The sequence below is a fragment of the Rhinatrema bivittatum genome, chromosome 8, assembly GCF_901001135.1.
Source record: "Rhinatrema bivittatum chromosome 8, aRhiBiv1.1, whole genome shotgun sequence".
NCBI classification, from domain to species: Eukaryota; Metazoa; Chordata; class Amphibia; order Gymnophiona; family Rhinatrematidae; genus Rhinatrema; species Rhinatrema bivittatum.
This window is the reverse complement of record NC_042622.1, coordinates 70,874,025-70,892,575: the sequence shown is the minus strand read 5'-3', so window position 1 is coordinate 70,892,575 and position 18,551 is coordinate 70,874,025. Positions and strand designations below refer to the sequence as shown.

Sequence of the window (18,551 nt, the reverse complement as noted above, 5' to 3'; positions counted from 1 at the left end):
CACTAGCCTGAGCGGGCACTCGCCCGCTCTCCCGCGTTTCTTTCTGTATCGGCCTGAATGTGTGATTTTTAGCAAGCCACTCAGTCTTCCTCGGCTCACGTGTGGTTTGTAAAGAGAGAGAGCCGGGAAGCATGTGACTGCTGTTGGGGATGTTGTGTATTCTGAGATCACTGTATAAATCATATTTATTGCTCAAATATGACAAAGGATAGCAGAGAACAAAAACATTTTTTGTGGACTGTGATCTATCATTTGAACAGGCTAACATCATGCTGGGAAAAACCTGCACTGTTTCACGATCAGGAAAAGAAAGTACAGTGCTGAGTCACAATCCGGAAAAAGGATACTGGCTGCAGGCTATTAACAGCTGCTACATGGTCAGAATACTGAACAAACAGGTTAGGGATGGGCAGGACTCAGCAACTGCAGATACCTGCACAGGCTGAGCAAAAAGCATGCTGGATGAGGTATAAAGGGCGTGGGAGAGAGAGAGACTGCTCGTATATCTCTACAGGATCAGGAAATGCAATCAAACGGAAAACATCTGCAAATGAGAGGAGATGGCAGGCGTGCATGGCTTTAACCTGATGAGAAAAGCTGATATTGCAAAATATCACAGCAGATTTAACCTGCATTATGGGAGCTGGTGAGAAAAAGTGATCATTCGTGTAAGGGAAGACAGGGAAGTGTGACACTGGGCAGGAGAGCATTATACAGCACAGAAGAGTGTGATAGCAGACCAGAGAGTGTGGAAAGCAGATTGCTAGCGATCCTGAAAGCCAAGAGAAAAATCATGCTAAATTCTGAAGTCCCTCGATTAGGCCAGCGGCTGCCTGGGCCACTGCGGAGCAGGGTAGAAGAACTGAAGAACCGTTGGCGTCCAAGCTCTCCGCTCAACCTCAGCCACAATGAGTGTGCCAGGCTGGCCATGGACGCCCTCCTGGAGCAGGGCGAGGAGGGCTACCTGCGAGTTCTGACAGAGGAGAGGGAGCTGCCCTTTCTCTCCAGCGTGGACATCCACTACATCAGCAGTTCTGGGAACACAGCCACTTCAGGGCAGGGACAGGCCAAGCCCCAACCCAGGGTCAGATCTCTCCTGGAGGAAGACAGCCTCTCGGAGCAAACGTCTGGCACCTACTTCCCCCTCATGTCGGACCTGGAGGCCCCCGTGCTGGAACTGGGCTGGCCAGACCTTCCCCGCATGACCAGAGGTAATGCCAGCCAGGTGCAGGTCTTATTCCAGAGGGAAAAGTCCAGCAACATCAAGGACCTTGTGCGGTCACTCATAAACAAAGCAAAAACGGTGAGTAGATGCAATACAAAGGATAGTGTTTTAAAGTCCGCTGTGGGATGTCTATGTGAAGCAGAATATCCAGTATGACAATAAAGTACTGCAAAGTACAGTTCCCTGAAAGGACAAGTCATACTATAGTGAAACCTTTTCTTTACATTCTGACAAAGACAAAATGTAAGCGTGCTAAGAACCGAGACGAGGTGAGGTAAATAAACTGTGGAAGCTCTTTATAACATCAGCCCAACATTCTGTATATGAGGATTAACTAACATGGGGGCCGATGTAATAAGACCCGTGGCAAAACAGACGCTCGTTATGAACACGGTTTTGATCACCGCGCGCGGCTGAAGCTGCCACTTCCGCGGTATATAAAAAAATTAATAAATTATGCAAATGATTTGCGAGTAGAAATCCGTGCACATGCAGAGAAATGCGAGTACCTAAGCAGGGTAAGGGCCTGTGTAATAAGCAGCCACATCCGAGCTCAAAACCCGCGCCGATAATCCGTGCATTAAAAGCAAGCGAGCGAACGGGTCTCCCTATTAAGTGAAAACATGACCCTGGAAATTATTTTTAATATTTCAAATAACTGTGCTGCAGAAAACATGGCAAAGATTTTCATGGATTCTAATTCAAAACAGTCCTGCTGCTGTTCTGGCCGTGTATCTGTCCGCCCAGGGAAGCGCCTACCTCAGATGCTGTGAAAAAGTGCTTTGCTAAGCTGGCCACTCTGAAGCTGAGATAGGCACTCAGTCAGGCGCTCATCAGGCCGTTCGTGCTCTGTTGCTGGAAGAAAAATCTATACGATCTGGCACCCAGAAAAGTGCCTAACTTACCTAGCTGTTTGGGCACTGAGCTAGGTGCTTTCTTGGTCACAAATATGCATGATTGGGCACCCAGAAAGGCACCCAGCTAAGCTGGCCACTCGGACGCTGAGATAAGTGCTCAGCTAGGTGGTTTTCACCAATTTTAGATGCTCTTATTAAGAATTTATTTATGAAGTTTTAATTCTGATTTGGTTTTATTTAGCCTTTTATTTCATTTTATTATTTTAGTTTTTACCTTGCTTGTTTGTCTGATAAGATATGTTATATTTATTATTTTTACTTTTTGATGCATATTGACTGTTATTTAAAGAATGTATCTTATTACATATGTTTATGTTGTAAGCTGTTGCAGGCTTCGGTAGCAGTGGCATATAAATGCAAATAAATATATTTGCAGCTTATTCAAAATTATTTAAAATTGTTAAATGAGAAGCCAATTATGAGGAATTGCAAAAAGATCTTGTGAGACTGGGGGATTGGATTTCTAAATGGCAGATAAAATGTAATGTGGACAAATGCCCAAAATGGTACGTATAGTGAAGAATAAACCAATCCACCTCGAACCATTGTTTTGGAAAGAATGAGGAATAGTAAGTCCATGTAAATAAATAAATAAACAAACAAACTATAGATACACGATTCAGAGTTCCATATTAGGCATCATCACTCAGGAAAAAGATCTTGGACAATGCTTTTAAATCCTTAGCCAACTGCACAGCAGAGGTCAGAAAGCAAACAGAATGTTGGATATTATTTGGAAACGAACAGAAAATAAAACAGAGGATATCATAATGTCTCTGTATCGATCGATGGTGAAACTGTACTTTGAGTATAGTGTGCAGGTCTTGTCGCCCCATCACAAAAAAAGATACAACGGAACTAGAAAAGGTACAGAGAAGGGCAACCAAAATGATAAGGAGGATGGAACGGCTCTGCTATGAGAAAAGGTTAAAGAGGTTAGGGCTCTTTAGCCTGGAGTAGAGATAGCTGAGAAGAGATATAATAGAGGTCCTCTAAATCTTGAGTGGAGTGGAATAGGTAAATAAAGAACAGTTGTTTACCTTTTCCAATAGTATGAAGACTAGGGACACTCCATGAAGCTAATAAGTAGCTAAAACAAATCAGAGAAAGTATTCTTTTCATTTAGTTCACAAACTATGACTTTGTTTTCAGAGGAGGTGGTGAAGGAGTTAGCATAACTAGGTTTAAAGAGGGTTTGAATAAGTTCCTGGAGGAAAAGTCCATAAACCATTATTAGCCATGTAGACATGGATAAGTCACTGCTTATCCTTGGTAATCAGGGCAAAGGATGGTACCTATTCTTTGGGATCCTGCCAGGTACTTATGGCCTGGGCTGGCCACTCTCAGAGACAGGATGCTGGACTTGATGAACCTTTTTTCTGACCCATATGGCATTTCTTCCTATCAATTTTTAAAAGTCAACTAGCCATCTAACCATAGAACTAGGTGACTAGATCTCTGGTTTTGAAAATCGCCACCCACTAAGTAGCTAAGGGTAGTTGAAGGTAGGGATGTGTTCGGGACAGAGAAGTAAACTATGCTCATAGAACTGGACTTTAAAATATATGCATGTAGTTTCTCCCCTGCAACCCCAGCTGTACCCACGTAGTTTTAGTAAATTTTCAAAGAGAAACTTCCCGGGGAACTTCTCCTTGAAAATGAGCAAAAGTGCTCAATGCATTGCTGCTATATGGCTTAGTGAAACTTACCTCCAGAATGACTTGGTGATGGTCACACAGAGAGTCAGTAGCAAAAGGGAATCTTGAACTCTGTCCTGACCCCAGTCTTTTCCTGTAGCAGAATCCCCTGCACTAACCTCTAGACTACATCTTCTTCTGCCACAGCTCAATCCCTCTGTAATCTTAAGTAGCAGCAGTATTTGGCCACCTGAGATCAGTTAGGCAACTACAGTCCTTTTTGAGACTCAATGATCTAGGCCTTGTAAGGCAGTCAGTGGTCCTAAGCAATTTGGACTACTGTAACTCAATTTCCGTTGGGTTGCCAAAGACAGTAGCCAGGCTGAAAGCATTACAGAATGCAGTAGCCAGGATTTTGACTGGCAGTATTAGATGGGATAAAGCCATGCCTCTTCCGTTATCATTACATTGGCTCCCCATCAACTTATGTATAAAATTCACACTGCTATGTCTAGCTTTTTCTGGTCTTCATAATTCAAGACCATCTTATCTTAGAGAGAAAATTGCCCAGTAACAGTCTTCATGACCATAGCACTCTAGTCAAACTGTAAATCTTGCTGTTCCTTCTGTTAAAATTATTTGGTTACCGGTAGTTAAAACTAGGATGAAAGCCTTTTCAGGAACCTAGTCTTTGAAATGCACTCCCTAGGAAGTTGAAAGAAAGTGGGAACGATATGCCGTTTTGCCATAGGTGAAAAAATCTATTTGACCAGTTGAATAGCAAGTAGTTTTCTTTTTGTTTTCTGTTATTTTCAGATAGAGCTTAAGAAGGCAGCATATTTAAAACTGGAGATTGGGTCTATAGTTAATCCTGGATGGGCTGTAGTTAGTATGGCTTTAGGGTGTTCAGGAAGGTTCATTGGATTTATGGTTATCATGAACATCTATTCATTTATTTGAAATTATTGTGTTTAAATTGATGGTTATTATGTTTTGAGGTTGGGCGAGTGATGTGGAAGGAATTGGGTGTATGTTGCATACTGATTTGATTGTCCTGTAATTTGTTACTTGTATTATTATCTTATTCTGTATGAATTGCTACAACATATATTTTATATGGCGTTGTTTGATTTATATTCCACCTTTCATGACTCTTCAAAATGGATTACATTCAGGGTTGTACCTGAGTCCTTGTACCAATAACTGTTGGGAAAATAATATATATTTTTCAATTAAATTAAATCTCAAATAGCATGAGTATTCTTCTGGATTTATGACTAGTTTTTTCCTTTTTGTGCACTTTCATGACAGTTTTCTAATAAAGGAAAAGATGTACTAATAGGGGTAGATTTTCAGAGCCCTGCTCGCCTAAATCCGCCCAAAACCGGGCGGATTTAGGCGAGCAGGGCCCTGCGCGCCAGGAAGCCTATTTTACATAGGCCTCCTGGCGCGCGCAGAGCCCCGGGACTCGCGTAAGTCCCGGGGTTCTCGGAGGGGGGCGTGTCGGGGGCGTGTCGGGGGGCGGGCCCGGTCGTCGCGGCGTTCCGGGGGCGTGTCGGCAGCGTTTTGGGGGCGGGTACGGGGCGTGGCTACGGCCCGGGGGCGTGGCCGCGCCCTCCGTACCCGCCCCCAGGTCGCGGCCCGGCGCGCAGCAGGCCCGCTGGCGCGCGGGGATTTACGTCTCCCTCCGGGAGGCGTAAATCCCCCGACAAAGGTAAGGGGGGGGTGTAGACAGGGCCGGGCGGGTGGGTTAGGTAGGGGAAGGGAGGGGAAGGTGAGGGGAGGGCAAAGGAAAGTTCCCTCCAAGGCCGCTCCGATTTCGGAGCGGCCTTGGAGGGAACGGGGGGAGGCAGCGCGGCTCGGCGCGCGCAGGCTATACAAAATCGATAGCCTTGCGCGCGCCGATCCAGGATTTTAGTGGATACGCGCGGCTCCGCGTGTATCTACTAAAATCCAGCGTACTTTTGCTTGAGTCTGATGCGCAAGCAAAAGTAGGCTGATCGCGCTTCTTTTAAAATCTACCCCATAGCATTTATCCTATTTTGGTACTAAGCATTTTTCCATGAAACACAACAAAAGCTATTTCTGGTCCAAAACGGGAAAAACCTTTTACTACTTCAAGACTTTTGTGCCTAGGGAAAAAATTGCTTGGTTCATCTGGGCCAGAACTAGTTGTTAATGATTGAAGACTCGGCTTTCACATTTTACATTTAATGATGTTGCCGATACTTGCCTTTGTGCTATTTTGAGTTAGAATTTTCTTTATACAGCATACATAATACAGAGTGCACACATCATACAGCGCACCAAAGATACAACATGCAGCTCCTAATGCATAAAACACTCCAATAGCATATACACATAGGGAGGGTAATTTTGTAATTGTGCAGGTAGGGCTAAAGTCTGCATGAACCTTTGACATGCAGACTTTATCCCAAATTTTCAAAGCAAACTAATGTGTATACATTTGTTTTGAAAATGCTTGAGTAATTGAACATAAGATTTGCCATACAGGGTCAGACCAAAGGTCCATCAAGCTCAGCATCCTGTTTTCAACAGTGGCCAATCCACATGTTTGTTTATGCCCTCAAACAATTGTAGCAGATTGGAGAGGCAAGACTTCCCTTGGCTAAAACTATGTTGGCTTTGTCCCATTAAACTATGCCTAGCTATATGTTCAGTAATTTTGTTCTTTATGATAGTTTCTACCATTTTATCTGGCATGGATTTCAGACTCACTGGGCTGTAGTTTCCTGGATCATCTCTGGATCCCCAATACATGTACCGAATAACTTGCACAAAGTTACACCTGCTCTTCACAAGGCGTAACGTGTGCAGGTTAACATGCACATATTTTTTTTAAATCAAAAAGAAATGTGCATAAGTCCCAACTTGGCCCCCAGAACACCTCTCCACTATTCATGCAAAAGCATGTGTAGACCAGGGTTACACATGTACTTTTACGTGCACTGAGCCCCAGCCTGTTTTATAGCAGCCGTTTACGAGGGATGTGCATTTGTTTTACCCAAATGGGTAAAGCAAGACAAATGAGCCCATTTTCAGTTTCTTCTGAATTGAACACAATGAAAATAGACCAGTTCTGAAAAATATGAATGTTACAGCTTATTGCTTTATGGTTTTTAAACAACTGGGTCCCAGCCGGCCCTCAGACTGATGCATCCAGTGAGTCAGAAGCTCCTAGGGCTCGCTGCTGTCCCTTTCTCCCTTTGAAACCCCCTGATGGGGGTAAGTAGAGGCTGAGAAGGGGTAGGGGAAGGCATTTCTTATTGGGGTTTTTTTTTTTTGGTTTTGGAGGGAAGGTGTTAAGTTAGTGTTTATTTTCATTCAGCAACTAGACCAAACCAAAATAAACATTAAACAAAATGACTCCTGTAAAAAAAAGAAAACCTCAAATAAAAAAAAAGGTGAAACAAAACAAACATTTTCCATCTGCACATCCCTTCCATTTTTGTAACTAAAATAGGGTTTTATGTGCATAAATGGCTTTGAAAATCAGGCTCCCAGCACACAGTGCACATTGCATAATATGCAGCACATACAGATTGTGCATACAACATACAGAGCATGGCACATATACATCACATCCAACACCCCATGGTTGTCCCACTAATCTCTCCTTCCTGCATTAGCTGTTACTGATCTCCCAAAAATATCTGGGTTTTCTGTTTTTCTTCTAGGTGGTCGCAGTGGTCATGGACCTGTTCACAGATGTTGATATTCTCTGTGATCTCATAGAAGCTTCTAGCAAACGAAAAGTTCCCGTCTACCTTCTGCTAGATAAAAAGAATCTGAAGTACTTCCTAGAAATGTGTGATAAGATGGATTTCAAGAAGGTCCATTTTTATGTAAGTCTCGCTCTTTGCATTTTGAATGATTTGTGACCACTGTTAGAAGAGAATACAAAAAAGGATAAATATTTTCATAAAAGAAGAGTCCTGCTTTATCGAGTCAGACCTAATGCATGTAATTGTCTATTCTGCAAAATGCAGAGGCTGGGAGGCCCCAAGGAACCACCAGGAGTGCATCAGGGCCCTCTTATTCCAGGCATCTCAATGAAATAAGGGATTGTTGCTTAGTAACCACAGAAAATCCAAATCACTCTGCCCATATATTCTTACTCTCATCCTGCAGACCTTTAGTCCTTATTGTCAGCCCTCAGACTCCATGGCACAGTCATCTCCTTATTATTGTTGGTATAATTGACATCATAAGTTTCTTTCCAGGTTTCTAAATATGTCTGCTTCCTTTTTGAGCACTGGTTTCTGTGTCCAGCTGTACCCCCCCATGCTCAATGTCACATTCAGTGCATTATCCTATAGGCTTTCTGTGCTTGTATTTTCCATATTCTCCACCTCCCTGAAATATTTCCTAATCATTTTGGTTTTCCTTTCAGAACATGAAAGTTCGCACTGTGACAGGAGACACTTACTGCACCAAGTCGGGGAAGAAGATCTCTGGCGAAAATTTGACAAAATTTCTAATTGTTGACTGTGAAGAAGTTGTTACTGGTAGCTACAGGTGAGAAAGTACTGAATCATGTCACAGGTGTTCTCCAAAGCACTGGCTGAGGAGATCATGAAAGGAAAGAGCATTTTTGCCATAAACAAACACTTACCAATGTGTCATAAAGAAGGGCCCAGTTATTAATACCATGATGTGTATAGCACTTACCAAATATATGCAGCACTATATAGACACATAATGGACAATTCTCTAAAGATTTCTGCCAGCATTACATGACAGGGACAGAACCACACTGGAAAGGACTGAATGATTTTAGGTAGAGGTTTGTGAACTTTCAAAATAAAATTAGCCAAAGAATTCAAAGATCGCCACAAGAATTTTGCAGATTCAGCAAATTTATGTCAACATGCATTAAATCTCATTAAATCCGAGTGGATAATTTCCCAGAGTTGCTGGGGATAAAATTATCTGACTTCACACTCTTAATCTGCAGAAAATTTAAAAAGTCCATGTATTGAATTTTGAATTATACTGAAAAGCCTGGTTCTAGTTTGATCTTGAATTATTAGTATATGTATATATATGGGCAAGTTTCAGAGGGATGTCCATGGACAAATGAGTGTTTGCGCATGGAAAATACTCCTTTGAAATGCTGGGGGCGAGCCATCTAAAGCATGCATGAGGATTCCTGCAGCATTTGCAAGACCAATGGATGCAGAGTAGCTATGGCCTGCAAGCTGCTGCCAGCCACTAAAAACTACCCTTCCCATGGTCAAACACAAAACAAAGACCAGAGAGGCAAGGGGAGAACAAAACACATTGTTTCATGCCCACTGGCTGGTGATGGCATCCACCAAGCCAGTAGACATCATAACAACAGGCTCTGCTTGGAGGCAGAAGCACACCATTGCCTGAAACAGGACCCTACAGTCCAAGAGTATCTCCTCACTGAAGTGCTGCCTGTAGGTCTTAAAGTTAGTCATCTTCATGAGAGCTGGGTGAAAGCTGACAATGAGGTCTTTTGCCCAGTAAACTGGGTCCCTGGACATGGTACACGCCAAAATAAACAAATGAGGGGAGAAATTAAACCATAAATGCAACATCTGATTTTCTTTATAAAAGAAAAAGAGGTTGTAGTCTGGCAGACTCCATTCTCCCACAAAATGGACAGGAGGGTAAGGGGTCAGAATAGGGAGGATAAAAGGTTTATAAGGCTAATTTGTAGATCTATAGCCATGGGGCTTAGAGATGTAATGCCTATGGTCTGCAGACCCCACTCAAAGAAGGTGCATTTTCAGGGGACATGTTTCTTGATTTAGGAGATATGCTAGAGTTTCTGGCATTACTTACTCATGTTGATCATTGTCCATAAGATCCCCACCTCTTGTGATCATGGCCAAGATTAGCCAGTGGCAAACCATGAGGGCTCAATCATACTCACAACCAGGCAAGGGCTTTACTGCAGAGGCTCAGACAGGAACTCCATGTTCATGGTTTCCGGAGATTCTCTCAATCTGGAGATCATGTTCCAGGCTCATATCAGATCTTGATAAAAGACCAGTAACATTGATAAGTCCTTACCAAAACTCTCAGACAGATATATAAGAGCTGCTTGTCATATCACAGGTTGTACAACTGGTGAAGAAAGTAACATACCAATTGGTTCTACTGCAAAGGTGGGCAGGGTCTGGAGGTGGATGATATAAATCTGGCTTTGAAAACACACCAGGTCATCATTGCCTTCTCCCAGAATGCCTATAGAAATCCAGTACTTCCTAGTCCAAAAGAAATTCAGCCTCCTTCTCTGGGTCTGTCCCAAGAATTCAGGGTGATCAACTAGTGCTAAAGCATTCTTACTACCAGCTGGTTGATCATCAGGACCTTTCCCTTAAGGGACATCAATTTCAACAGACCCAACCATGATCTCAGGCAGCCAGCCAGCCACTTTGACTTTCAGCTTGCGCCAGTTGACAGGAGCTGTGATCTCCTCAGTCGATAGGTGGATTCCTAGGAATTTCAAGGTCTGTCCACTTCATGCCAGGTCATGGAAGGCATTGGTGTTTGAGTCCACCTGTCATTCTACTAAGAAACCAGAACATTTGGCCTAGTTGAACTTCACTGAGGATACAATAGAATATATCTGCTGCCAAATATGTACCTTGATCAAATCATCCTGATGTCAAACCATAAGGAGTACATCATTGAAATAAGCTGAAAGAGTCCTTTGCAAGTTGGATTCCTGTAGTACCAGTTCAGTGAGTTTCCTGTATAGCAGGTGTAGGAAAGGCCTGATGGCCAGTGCATACATTTGTCTGGATAAAAGACACGTCTGACATGTCAAATGTGCTATCAGGGCCCCACTAGAGGCTGATAAAATCCAAAAGCCTGTAGGGTTGGTATGAGGTAATAATGGGCAGTAATGATTCACCATGCTGAATGATTTCATGTGAGGAATACAATTGACAGACCAGTCCTGCATGCAAGATGAATCACTTGGAACAGGAAGGTGTTATCAAATGTGGTTTGTCCTATGGTTAAATAGAACTGGATAGACCCAGTCTATCCATGTTATCCTGACTAAATGCTAGCAAAGATTTGAGTTGCAGAGAGATCGCCTTTGCTAGAATTGTATAGTTTATACAAAGCAGGGAGACCAAGCACCAGGTCTTCATGTTACACGGGTCTCCCTTCTTGGGTAACGGGATTAACAGTACATGATGGATTGACAGCAGTAACTCTCTGATCTGGAGAACTTCTACTAGGAACCACAGGATATCAGGCCCTATTGTTTTCTGGCAATGGAATTCCACAATCAGCCCATCAATGCCTAAAGACATGGCTTTAGAGAATTTGGCTAGACTTAGACCTCTGTTTAGCTTCTCTCTGTTGCTCTTACTGACCGTAGAAAGCCCCTCCCATAAAATCCTGTAGTCATCTGAGTCAATGATAACTGGAACTAGAATCCTGAGTAGAATTCCTGAGTTCTTGATCTAATGTTCTCTGGATCCATGAGGAGGTCCATAGTCAGCAGATAGGCTATCTGCTTCTTGAATCCACTCCTCTCCAATCCAAAGAAGAAGCATGAGCCAAGATCCATTCTGGTAGGATCTGAAGACTAGGTGTAAATCCCCAGATTCTGATGCTCAACAAGGATTCAAAGGGTGCACTTCTTCCTATCATACAAACTCTTTGGATCTTCTCAAGATTAGGTATGCACCCCTCAAACTGCTCGATCCCAGCATTGCACCTCCTGCTATCACCTCTGGCATACTCTTGACAGAAGATTCAGAAATGGATTTTCCCCATATTCTACCACGGATCCACGGAGGAGAAATCCATCTCAAAGCTGCACAAGTCTTTCAAAAACTTCAAAACTGATGTGTCAACATCTCAGTCCTTCAGCAAAGAGTTGTTGAAGTGCCACTAAATAGTCTGGGGCTCTGATGACTTGATCCCCACTCACAGTCACAGTATTATGATCCATGAATTGCACCAACGTAGAGACACTGGACAAGACACATGACATTAAATGGCTGGATAGACTAACCTGTCAATTTAGGAGTGGGACACAATACCTCTCTCACCCCGATGTAAGTGAAAGTATCAGATGCCTCAGGGTGATTTTCCTGTAAGATGGGGGACTAGGAAAAAATGGCAGCTTGCTTCCCTTAGATAAGCCAGTGAAGACAGTTGCAGCTTGTGGCTGTTACAATCCAGAGCCTGCAGAATTCAGTTAAAGTCATTTCCAAATAACCTACCCTCATCAACATCCAAGTTGTCAAGATAGGCCAACATCTGGGTAAAGAAGCGCTGCCTCTTGAGCCTTGTGCTTGGAGCATACACATTAAAGAGATTAACAGTTTTGCTCTTGAGCCAGACCCAGACATACAGCAGTTTTTCTGGCTTGGCGGCTTTCACCTCAGGCTGATACATATCTTTGAGCAGCGTCACCATCTCACAAGATGTGGTGAGATAATTTTAAAAAGACTGCTGTGCCATTCCAGCAACCAGTTGGCTTTATCTGCCTGAGTGGTATAGGTTTCCTGGAGAAAACTGACAGCATATCTCTCCCTTCACAGAAAAGTGAGTTCCTGGAGTCTCCAGAAACCCTCCTTACAGATATTGATGTTGAGTGTGCCTTTGTGAACAGCCGTCTTTTGTTAAGTAGATCTGATCTCCAAGTTCTTACTTAAAGCACTTAAGAGGACTGTAAAACTTCTAAATTGGACATATTCACCTATTCTGCACAATTTGGTCTTCTATTTGGCCCAGAGAATGGCTCAGCCTAATTGCCATAGTAACTCTGCATCTGGGGACTTCCCCAGTACCAACTGTACTTTCTCCATTGGTGCAGGGTCTTCTCCAAGCAATGGAGGATCTCTCGGGAAATAGTGTTGGCAAATTGGTTTGTTTTGTTCATATCTTGAGAGGAGTGAACCTCAATCATAAGCCATGGTATTTTGGGTACAATCTCAGTTTCTCAAATTTACTACTAGTGTTCATCTTAAATCTTGCATTGTGCCAAAGAAAGATTCCTTCTAGAGTTTACAGGGTGTAATATGTACAGGCAACATATCAAGGTGCACTTGGAAATTCTTTCTAATCAGCCAGTGGTGCTTAGTACAAGTGGAACTATTTCTGTATCTTTCTGCCACATTTTGTTGCTTTTTGTAACTGTTGGTATTTGAGGATCTTCTCTTTCTCCATACATTGTACCCTATAGTCACTTGTACTGACACAGCTGAAGAAGTTATAGTCAGCACTGCTGAGACCTTACAAGATTCACTGGAGAAGGGAGAAATAATCTCTAAAGAGATTGTGGGTGTTGCTTCTTCTTCCTCCTGTGCCTAAGCGGTAGAGGCTTCTATGCAGTCAATCTGCATAGCCAGACCAGGGATCTCTAAGAGTCTGAAGATCCCCTTCTCATCAGTCATTTTCTCTGCCTTCTTTTCTCCTGAAACCTCATCAATCTCACTTAACAATTTGATACCAGTGTTTATATCTGGGGTAGTACCTGGCTCTCCATCCTAGCCAGGTAACAACCCTAAGGAATTCTCCCCTTCTTCTTGACTGCCCAAGGTTCAGAAACTTGGTAGTTGGAAGGAAGGCGAGAAAGTGCCTTGAAGGTCTTTCCCAGAGGTGCTGCCAGTGATCAGTTAACTTTCATCGGGAACTCTGCAGAAGCATACAGAAGCTGGAGAAACTTCACCAAACGTACCAAATCCAATCGACCACAAGGTTTATATAAGATATCTATGTTCCACCCTGTTGAATGCTTTTTCCTGATCTAGTATTAACAGTGCAATTGATAAACCAGTCCTATGAATAAGACTTTAGAGCAAATAGATGTTATAAAAAGTAGCCCAGCCCAGAATTGTGTAAGGCTGACCAGGATGTATCATCTCAGCCAGTATAGACTTCAGCCACAGTGAGATAGCTTTGCCCAAGATCTTATAGTCTGTGCATAACAATGAGACTGGGCACCAGTTCCACATGTCATACATGTCTCTCCTCTTTGGCAAAATAATCAACACTGAAAGAGGACATGTGGCAACACTTGGGTCTCATGGGCTTCAGCCAGGACCCATAGGAAACTGGATCCCAGCATATGCCAAAAAAGATGGTAGAATTCCACAGGCAGTCCATCAGTATCTGGAGACTTATTATAGGGTATTAGACTTAGGGCTTCAAAGAAGCTGGCCAGGCTCAGTCTCTCCATGTTACCCTAACTAAATGTGGGAAGCCTTTCTCATAAAATCCCATAGGCATTTGACTTGATTAGATCCAAAGAAAAGATCCAGGTTGTGCTCTCAAGCTCTCATGTGGATCTCTGTAAATCCAAGAGAAGAGACCCATTTACAGACAACAGGCAGGCTATCTGCTTTTTGACTACTCTCCTCTTCTCCAACTTATAGCAGAGAAGAGCCACAATGCATTTTTCAAAGAAAATGTCCTGACATTTAAAAAATCCCAGGATCAGTAAGATCCTGGAGAGTGCACCTCATCTTATCATAGACCCTGGTCCCTGAGTGCTAGGGATGTACTGTTGTTACATTTGGTTTTCTTTTGTTTTATTTTGAAGCTGACTGCTGCCATTTAAAATAAAAGAAAAATAAGTCTCTGGGTTCGGGTCTTTACTCTTAAACCCACTTAAAGTATTCCTCCGACCTTCCCCTAAGCGTGGTCCCCTGCACTTACCTCATCGCAAGTCCACAGGTTTTCCAGGGGTAGGAGTGATCCCCAGTTGTTCCCATCTCGCAGCTCCAGCTTTTCAAAATGGCTGCCAGTCGATCTGCAGTGGTGAGTTGGGCCATTGCTGGGAATATATCAGGACTATGGTACTTACATTTGTCACATTTTTTTTTTGTGCGGTTTTTAGATCTCTAATTTATATATTTCTAGGAGATTTTTATGTATGTAATCACTCCTGAAAAGTTGTCCTGCAGCAGCTCAGAAAAAAAAAATATATATAAAGTATTGCTTCTCTCTGTGTGTACATTTGTCTATTATATTCCGGCTGGCTTCTTAGGTTAGTAACTTTGATATGTTCTGTCAGTGAAACATTGTTTCTTTATTTCCAGACAATGTTGTCTCTCCCAGTGCAGCCTAGGGGCGAAACACGATTCTGTGTTGGGGAACTCACTGCCTTTATATTCTCGTGTGTGAAGTTTTCACTAAAGATTATATTTAACTAAGAAGATTTATGTTTGCATTTTTTGAGTGTTTGAAAGAACAATCCAAAAGTGGATGGCAATATATTTGTCTTTTAGGGCTATGGCATTGACATGTGGGGACAACAGTGATGGAATAGGGCTTTGTTAAGGGCTGTCAGACCACATAGCAAGGCAAGAGACCTCAAATGGCTGGCTACTCAAAGGAAACTGGCTGCACATACAGAGAGCAAAAGGGAAAGACTGCAAGAGGAGAAGGAAAGAGAGGAATGTAAGGGAGGGTGTGGAGAGGTCTGAGGGGTGGACTGGAGGAGAACAGTGTTGTATTAAAGATGCTAATTTGACTACAAATCTTTTATGGATTTCAGCCAGTAATAATAATAATAATAGTAATAATATTGCTCTGTATCCTCATCCTTTATGTTTATATAGCCCTAGCACAGATGTGCTATCAGGTCATCCACTCCAGGAGGCTATACATTGTACATGCATGTTTATAGTTTAAAGTGCAGTCGTTCCTATTTGAATAAGAACTGCTACATAAATCAAAAGCATTATGTATTACTAGAATCGTCTGTCTTTATGCAATATCTATCAACACAGATTAAATATCTTTACTGCTTCTTTCAGTTTTACTTGGCTTTCAAGTCAAGTTCACAACAACGTAGTGACCCACCTGACTGGAAGCATTGTAGAAGACTTTGACAGAGAATTTCGATACTTATATGCAGACTCAGAAGCCATTGACCATTTCTGTGAAATAGAAGAGAAAACTGTTGCAACTGTTCCTCCTCGTATACCATGGATTATGCAAGCAGCCCAAAGAAGCATAGAAATGTATGCACCAGAGCTCTCTAACCACTCCAGCAGTCTCTCCAACTCCAGTGTATCAAGTCTGAAGGCCTCTCCTTACATGAAAAACTCAATTGGTAATGTAATCCATCAAGATAAAGAGCCTTCTGCTGGTTACCTAGGTCAGCACCGTAGGGCTGCCATTTATAACCCAAAGTTTAATTTCTTCAACCAGGATCGGAGACAGTCAGATCCTAATAATAGCATCTTGGCAAAGACAGCTGGCATGTATGGCTTACAAAGCAAGACTAACTTTGGTAATTTAAATAATTTATCAAAATCAACACCTGTCTTGAACTGTGAGGAACCAACAGAAATCCCCTCTCAGCTGGACACAAGATCAGGTGCTAGGGTGAAGACCACAGGTCTGCATCCAGAAAACAAGGCATCACCCAAGATGAAAAATGACCTGCCAATCAATGCTAAGTTGTCAAGTGATGCGTCACAGAAAGAGACAGTAACAGGTACCACTGAGTCAGTGGAAGAGAAATCCAGTCAGATGAGCAGAAACAACAAGAGGAATACTCTGGGGCACAGTAAGCTGGACATGATAATGGAGTATAATAAAATGAAACCAAACCCACTGTACAGTCGCTTTGGGTCATGATTGGCTTTCATCACAGTTTTAAATAAGCTAAAAAGGCAAAATATTCCCCCATAAAAGCATAGGCTGTAACAGCAGTTAAGGACCATTGGGCCCATCTAGCCTGTCCAATTTCATTCTTGGAGCAATGCCATAAACCCAGTTGATCTCTGGCTCTCTCTTCATTTCTTCACACCTGTGCTTATCCCAAGCTTTCTTGAATTGGGCTAATATTTTTGTTTCCACCACATCCATTGGGAGGGTGTTCCAGGCATCCACCACCCCTTTCCATGAAGAAATATTTGTTGATGTTGCTCCTGAGTCTGCCTCCTTACAGTCTCATATCATGACTGCTCGTTTTAGACAGAACATTTTTTCCTCTGAAAGAAGTTTTCCTTCCCATGCCTGGTTTGAGTTTTTGAGACATTTAAATGTTTATCATATCCCCACTATATCTTCTTTCTTCTAGCATATACATATTTAGGTCCTTATTTCATATGGCTCTTGATATAGACCCTGCAATTTTGTTGGTAGCCTTTATCTGGACTTCCTCCAGTCCATCTATATTTTTTTAGAGGCATGGTCTCTAGAATTGGACAGAATATTCTAGGTGAGGTCTCACAAATGTCATATACTGAGGCATGATCACTTCCTTTTTTCTACTAATTATGACTTTTTTATGCACCCTACCATCCCTCAGGCTCTGGCTACCACTTTATCACACGATCTTGCTACTTTAAGAACAAACATGATTACCTCAAGGTCTCTCTCCTGGTTGGTAAATATCAGTATCTCAAGCCCCACCATGTATCGCTCCTTGGGATTTATACACCTCAAATGCATGATTGTGCACTTTTTTGCACTGGATTGCTCCTTGAGCTTTTTAAAACTGCTTCTCATTCTGTCTACTCCCTCAGAGGCGTCCACTCTTTTTCAAATGTGATTATCTGCAAAATCAAAACTCTTCCTTCTAACATCTTTCCAATATTTCTCACAAAGATATTGAACAGATCCAACCCTAGGACAACCCCTTGAGGAATCCACTAATCACCTTTTTTTTTTCCTCTGAGTGAATTTCATTTACCACTATCCTTTGTCATCTAACACTCAACCAGTTTCTAATCCAGTCCATCACCCTGAGTCTCACCCCCAGGATGTCAGGATGCTCAATTATATTTATGATTGTGCACTCCATTCATCACACAAGTCACTCCTACCTGTGTCCTTCTCCTATAACACCAATTCCCGACTCTGTGCTTTCCACCTGGCTGAGCAGTGTGCTTTCAGTAGCTTTATTGAACTGGTGCATCATGCTCCCTCTCTCACCTTGTTTAAATCCCATCTAAAGACCCACCTTTTTGAAGCTGCTTTTAAATCTTAGGCCTGATTGTCTGCTTTTAGCCTCATTAACTAATTTTCTTTTTCTTTTTAACCATTGTCTCACTTTATGAAATGCCGCAAGTCTCTTGTCCTGTATGTTTGTCTTATTAGCTTGTAAGCTCTACTGAGTGGGGACTGTCTTTTTTGTATGTAGTTTGTACAACTCTGTGTATGTCAAGTAGCACTATAGAAATATTAAGTAATATTTAAGTAGTATGATCCTTATATGTGAAAAATTATCAAAAGCTTTGCTGAAATCCATGCAAACCACACCCAGTGCATGCCTTTGATCTTCTTTTGTTACCTAATCAAAGAAATTGATCAGATTTGTCTGACACAATCTCCCTCTGGTAAACCCATGCTGCCTCATTTTATGCAACCCACCAGATTCAAGATGCTTCACTATCCTTTCCTGAAGTAAGGTCTCCATTCATTTTCCCACCACCAAAGTCAGAGTACTGGGCCAGTAACTTGTTCCAGCCTTCTGCTACCACACGACCTTTCTCCAGTACTCTAGAAACACACCTTTCTTCAAAATTCTACTGAACAGATCCTTCAGTGGACCCAACATTATCTCACTGAGCTCCTTATATATATATATATATATATAATCCTACCGACAATCAGTGGTCATACTCTAACCCTCTCTTCTGTAAATGTCACATAAAACAGAATTAAAAGATTCAGCCAGTTGATCGATAGACCTGTAATCTATATAATCTTTAGTTTTCAACCATTCTGACCGAATCCCAACCAACCATCACAGCATTTGGACTGCAGGAAGGCACTGAAGTTTGCTCC

The 18,551-nt window shown here is 42.3% G+C and overlaps 1 protein-coding gene across 1 annotated transcript; it reads left to right on the top strand.

Annotated features, from left to right (window-relative positions):
• The first annotated feature begins 477 nt into the window (after positions 1 to 477).
• On the top strand, positions 478 to 17,751 carry FAM83C (family with sequence similarity 83 member C). Its single transcript, XM_029614109.1, has 4 exons — positions 478 to 1,303; positions 7,478 to 7,645; positions 8,194 to 8,318; positions 15,566 to 17,751. Exons 1-4 carry the CDS (start codon positions 794 to 796, stop codon positions 16,392 to 16,394), a joined length of 1,632 nt encoding a protein of 543 aa, XP_029469969.1. The 5' UTR covers positions 478 to 793; the 3' UTR covers positions 16,395 to 17,751.
• The last annotated feature ends 800 nt before the right edge of the window (positions 17,752 to 18,551 follow it).